This window comes from Cupressus sempervirens, chromosome 3 (genome assembly GCF_028749045.1).
Source record: "Cupressus sempervirens isolate cs-2001-9-10 chromosome 3, ASM2874904v1, whole genome shotgun sequence".
Taxonomy (NCBI): domain Eukaryota; kingdom Viridiplantae; phylum Streptophyta; class Pinopsida; order Cupressales; family Cupressaceae; genus Cupressus; species Cupressus sempervirens.
The window spans coordinates 915,357,184-915,363,616 of record NC_143120.1 but is presented as its reverse complement, the minus strand read 5'-3'; the positions used below and the strand labels follow the sequence as shown (position 1 = coordinate 915,363,616).

General features: G+C 30.7%; 1 protein-coding gene across 1 annotated transcript; it reads left to right on the top strand.

Moving 5' to 3' along the window:
- Positions 1-213: 213 nt before the first annotated feature.
- On the top strand, positions 214-1,497 carry LOC149569741 (uncharacterized). Its single transcript, XM_089816993.1, has 2 exons — positions 214-711; positions 1,045-1,497. Exons 1-2 carry the CDS (start codon positions 214-216, stop codon positions 1,495-1,497), a joined length of 951 nt encoding a protein of 316 aa, XP_089673119.1.
- Positions 1,498-6,433: the final 4,936 nt, after the last annotated feature.

The following is a 6,433-nucleotide window of genomic DNA, read 5'->3' as shown; positions in this document are numbered from 1 at the left end:
AATACTAGCCTTCTAGAGGATAATGACATTCTTGCTGCCATTTCCATTATAAGACTCATTAATGAGTCTCATTTTCCCTCTTTATCCTATATTCGTAGGTGGAGTCTTGATGTTTCTACCTAGCAAATTTTTTTAAGAATTATTGGTCAAAAGAAGGCCAAAGATTATAGATTTAAGGAATACTGGCTTAATAATAATCTTTATAATGCTGAAATGGATATCCAAAATAACCCAGATGATCCTTATCTCAGTCACCAGCTTGCCCATGCTAAGAATGCTCTCAAAAAACATCAACATCAAAAAGCATTGGGGGCAAGAATTCGTTCAAGAGCCCATTGGTTACATTATGGGGATAGCGGTAGTAAATTTTTCTTTAATCTTATTAAACATAAGCAAGCTAAAGAATCTATTGATAAACTGCTTATTAACAATCATCTTATTACTGATATTGATATTATCAACAATGAATTTGCTGAATTCTATAAAAATCTTTTTACTTCAGAGGATACTCAGGAGGCTAGGGCCCTTAGAGATCACTGTAAGAATCTTATTCGTAAAAGGATCTTAGCTGAGGACGCTTCTATTCTAGAGCAGCCCTTGTCTATTGAGGAAATTGAGAATTCAATAAATTCCCTTAATAATGATAGAGCTCCTAGGCCTGACAAGCTGCCTGCAGAATTCTACAAGGCTAACAATAAATGGATTAGCAAAGTCTTAATTAATATTTATAATGAAGCCATTGATGTTGGAACCCTAGGTAGGGATATTAATTTTGGAATTATTAAACTCATACCTAAGGATGGTTTTAAATCCCTTATTAAGAATTGGAGGCCTATAACTCTTTTAAACATTTCTTATAAAATTTTGGCTAAGATTATGTCAACTAGGCTTGAAGCTATTCTCCCCAAATTTGTTTGCCCTACCCAAACTAGTTTTGTGAAGGGTAGATATATATTAGAGAATCTTATTACTAGTTGGGAAGCTCTTAATTGGGCTAAGCATACTAAGCAAAATGTTTCTATGTTTTTGTTGGATTTTCAAAAGGCCTATGACAGAATTGAATGGAATTTTATTAACATGATGCTCGAGGCTTTTGGTTTCCCATCTTTCTTTTTTGGTATTGTTAAAACTCTTCTCAAGGATGCTTATGCTCAAGTTGATATCAACGGATCCCTGTCTACCCCTTTCCCTTTGGGAAGATCAATTCGGCAAGGGTGCCCTCTTGCTCCCGCTCTTTTTGTTATTGCCTCTGAAGCTCTTTTTTATATTCTTAGGGACAACACTTTATCCCCCGTTGTTAAAGGCATCATCCTTCCTAATAATAAGGAGATTATAAATTGTCAGTTTGCTGATGATACTTCTCTGTTTCATGAAGCCTCTGAAGAGAATTTTTTTGCCATGATCAATAAACTTAACTTCTTCTGTAAAAATTTTGGAGCTAGATTATCTCATGCCAAATCTATTTGTCTTGGTTGGAATGATCAACCTCCTAATTAGTTTAGTAAATTTGATTTCCAATGGGGTGGTCCCTCTAAAATTGTTAGATACTTGGGTATCCCTTTCTCTTTTGATCCCTCTTTAAAAGACATGTGGGGTTGGGTCAAGGATAAGATCCATAATAAGCTGAATAAGTGGCACAATAGGTCTCTATCTCTTGCTAGAAGAATCCAAGTTTGCCAAAAGATTTTGTCTTCTTACAATATATATTATGCCTCTTCTTGGATGTTTAATGACTACCAAGTTTTGGAAATTCAGAAAGCTATTAGAAATTATCTTTGGTCTGGTGGGAAGGGAAATACAAAGTTGCATTCTGTCAATTGGAATTGGTGTCATGTTGATAAGCTCCTTGGGGGCCTTGGGTTGAAAGATCTAAGACTCTGTGGTCTTTCTTTAGCCTCCAAATGGATCTTTCATGCCTTAGAGGGAGGTGATCCTTGGAAAGTTTTGATTCATAATAATATTGAGAGGGAATATCCTAAAAATGCTAAATCCTAGAAAAAATTTCCTCTCACTGATCTCATTTGTGGTGAATTTCCTATTATAGTTCAAGGCTCGGTAGTTTTTAAATCCATCTGGAAAGTCTGGAACCATGTTAGGCAATTCACCACTAACAAAGACTTCTATGATAATAAAACCCTCCATGGTGAAAGATCCATTTGGTGGAACCTTAAGCTTGGTAATAAACCCCTTGCTCTTACCCAAGGGTGCTTGGCTAAGTATTGGGCTAACCTTGGAATCAAGCAATTCATTGATATCTTTGAAATGGACGGACTTATCCCTTGGGATGCTTTAAAGAATAAATTTAAACTTCTTGAATCAAATAAATAGACTTATAGTATGATTATTAAAGCTAGTAATGATATCCCTACCCTATGTCATGTGGGCTCTAATAGTTATTTGAAGATAAAATGGCCTGATGGTATTATCATCTCCAAACTTAAAGCGAAGAATATTTATTCTATTTTAAATTATAATGTTGACATAATCAATCATATTAACAATATTTGGATTACCGATTTGGATATTTCTTCTTGGATGAAGGTTTTTTATTATCTTTGGAAAAGTTCTATTGATCCTAAAATGAAAAGTTTTAAATGGTTACTTATTCTTAATAAGTTGCCTATTAGGAACTCCTTCTCTGATATTAACTATTGCAGCATTTGTAGAACTCTAGAAATGGGAAAGCATATTTTCGTTGAGTGCACTTTTGCCAAAGACGTTTGGTTAATGTTGGGTATTTCTATCCCTTCTAATTTCAGTATTTTTGAAGTTATTACTGGCTTTATTCTTAATGCTAGAAAAGATGTTAATATGTTTTGGGATATTACCTCATCTTACATTTTATGGAAAATTTGGAAGTGCAAAAATGAAGAAAGGTTTCAAAATATCCCCAGAATTCTTACTGAGGTTTTCTGAAGTCTCACTTAGTTTAAAATTTTTTCACAGATTCAGATGACCATAAAAATCAACAAGGCTAATTTCAAAAGGTTGCTCAAGGATGATCATGCTACCTTTTTTGCGAATGAGGTTAATCATGGATACTTCTGGAGGTTGCACTTGGATAACATACATGTTTTCAATCAAACCTTTAGTAGGTTTAGCAATGAGATTAAAAGAAGACCTCACAATGCTTCTAGTGAGATGGTTTACATGCAAAATCAAATTCAAGATCCGAAAAGCATGGTGTGGATGGATGGCCCCTTGAGCTGGATAGCTTGGGTGGACACCTAGGCTGATGAGCTTTTCTTGGTGTCATGGTCGTTGATTTTGTTCTGTTGTTTCGTTGTATATACTTCATTTTTGATGGTGTGAGGCTTGGCCTCTAAACTTTGATTCTCTGTGATCGCTTGTAATTTTGATCTCCTTATTTCTAATATAAAAAATTTGAAACAAGGTTAGGATTAGGTTTAGGCATAGATTTCAAAAAAAAATATTGTTTGGGATTATTAATCGATTTGATCTATTATTAATGTTAAGACAAATAACTTATTCTAACAATTATTCTTTACATGTTTATGTAGATGGTTTCATTTTGTTTAGTGTTGTGTTTTAAATTTTTTGGATTTTCTTGAACTTTGCATTAATAGAGTTTAGTTTTTGGTTACATTTGTTTGTTAGTTATGTCTAGAGAAATGTTTTTGCTTAGTTTTTTGGATTATGCTTACTTTTTATGTTTACATGGTATTAGCATTCAATTAAATATAGGAATGTGGTTTTATATTAATTATTATTAGAAAAATGTATTTTGAGATTTAGATAAAGGGTGAACATGTCTAGTGTAGAATTAGTTTAACATAGACATTAATTTTGTATATTTGTATCACTTAAATATACAAATTATTAACCAATTACAATCTAAAAAAATATGCATGTATGCATTTAATTGATATTACAAGTATTATTTACATTCAAAATTGTAAAAATATCAAAATTATTAAAATATCAAAATTTAGATATTTTTATAATAATTTATTTGATAATAATCTTGTATTAATTTTTAAAAATTAACTTATAGTATAGAATAAACTTTTATCTATCACTCTATTACTAAACAATGTAATATATATATATATATATATATATATATATATATAGAGAGAGAGAGAGAGAGAGAGAGAGAGAGAGAGAGAGAGAGAGAGAGAGAGAGAGAGAGAGAGAGAGAGAGAGAGAGAGAGAGAGAGAGAGAGTTTATTTTTTGAATGATTAAAATAAATAAATAAATAAATAATTCTAGATATAATTTAATATAATATATTATTATATCTTCAAAACTAATGAATTTTAGTTAAGTATAATGAGATGAAATGAATACCTAAGTATAAAAATAAAACCTAATTGTAGATTAAATTGAATATATCTTATTATTTTCATGTCACCATGTAATTTATAATTTGAAAATATATATATATATATATATATATATATATATATATATATATATATATATATATATATATGTATGTATGTATGTATGTATGTATGTATGTATGTATGTATGTATGTATGTATGTATGTATGTATGTATGTATGTATGTATGTATGTATGTACGTACGTACGTATGTATGTATGTAAGGGTTTCTCTTTACAATTGGAACAATAAGGGGAAACATATGAAAAAATATAGTGCATTGAAATATAAAAGTCTATAATATCTTATATAATGTTAGACTAAAAAAATTATTCATGAATAAAATCATATGTTTATCATTAGTGGTTAATTTGGAAAATGTAGAGACCTTATAAAATGATCATATTTTAAAATAAAATCAATAGCTTAGTATTAAATTAAAACTTAATTCTAGGTAATCTATGTATCTTATTATATATATATATATATATATATATATAAAATTGTTAAATGGCCAAAGCCTTATACAATTTTAGATATAGAAAAATTACAAAATTCTCCATTCTAATGGGCACTAGTAGGAAAGAATGATTAAAGAAAACCTCCATTATAGTCTGAGACTGAGGTCCAATATAATACAAATAATAAAAGGGGCATGCTGCAGTGACAATATAATTTCAAAAGATATCTTAAGACTCGAGTGAAAAGAAGATCGGTGAGAATCTTTAAAAAGAGAGAATCAAAGAGCACCAGAAAATTGTCATCCCTTTGGGTGGAACAAGAAACTTGTTGAAAGAGTAACAGAATAGTAGAAAAATTCTAACAGCCAAAGGCGTTAGTCATAGGTTATAATAAAGATTGTTGCCCATGTCTGATTTGGATAAATTAGTCAAAATATAATGTTACACTCAAGTCGTAAATTTAAAATAAGGAGAAATACCAAATTACTCCAATGGGTTAATTAAATTTTCATCACTAAACTAATGTCTTAGTAATGACTCATAGCTTATTTTTAATGATTATCTTGATTTAGATTTAGTATGAAGTAATAGTGTCTATTTATATTCTTTGATGGTTTTTGAAATTAACACAATTCATGAATTTGCAGTTGATAGTTATTTTTTAGATAATTTTCATGGAATGGCAGTTAATAGCTATTTTTTAGGTCCATACAGGCCTTAGCAACCCTTGTATGTTTAAATGATATAAATTGATAAAAATAAGGTGACAGGTGTTAATGTTAATATAGGGTTTAACTTGCACGTGTGCAGTGAATTGATCTAAGATCAAGTGATTGCAAGAAATTAATTTTTTTTTAAAATTTAATTAAATTTGGGAAAAAAATTGAATTCATTTGAGAGCCAATTTTGGTGTCCAAGAATAGGCACTAAGCCCAAGCTCCAAAATGATCAAGTAATTAACACTCATAAGATATAGATTATAGTATTAATATAGACAATTTTTTTTACATAAAGCCATAATCTGTCAAGTACTAAGAATACCCTTTACAATATATAATCTACTCATTGCTTAAGGAAAATGCAGCAACTCTAAACCTAATATAACAATTATAAAATTATACATCTCGAAATACACCCAAAGCTACATAGAAATTCAGAAAATGTGTCAACATTTAGATTAAAAACAAAAAGGCATTCCTGTTATCCCAATTATTCTTTAGGAGTCTGCTTGCCGAAAACCATGATGATTTCTAAGGCTTCCCTGATCTTTGTTTCCCTAGAACCAAGTGGTAACTCATAGGAGTTTCTCATTCTGCTTGATTTATCAAAGTTGGGGAGGCAAAACTCGATGGCTTCTAGGTCAGATAAGTTCACATTTAGGTGAATATGAGCATCAAAAGCCTACAGATAAGTTGTGGGCCACTCCCTTGTAGGGTCCTCTTTTATGCCTCTCCACTGTAGCAAGAATTGCACATTGGCTTCCATTCTGGACCATTCTTAGAAGAAATAAATATTATCTCTAACAACCAAACAAGGGTACCTAGAGATGATTGCTAGATCAAAACTACTTGGTTGGTGAGACATGTACACTTCTAGCAATGTGATTTTAAGTTTCTCATCGAT

What these genes read in the sequence shown, in the direction of transcription:
- LOC149569741 (XM_089816993.1), top strand. Translation starts at nt 214, where the DNA reads ATGGATATCCAAAATAACCCAGATGATCCTTATCTCAGTCACCAGCTT. An exon ending in ACAATAAATGGATTAGCAAA is followed by an intron (nt 712 to 1,044) that starts GTCTTAATTAAT and finishes GATTTTCAAAAG; the next exon opens with GCCTATGACAGAATTGAATG.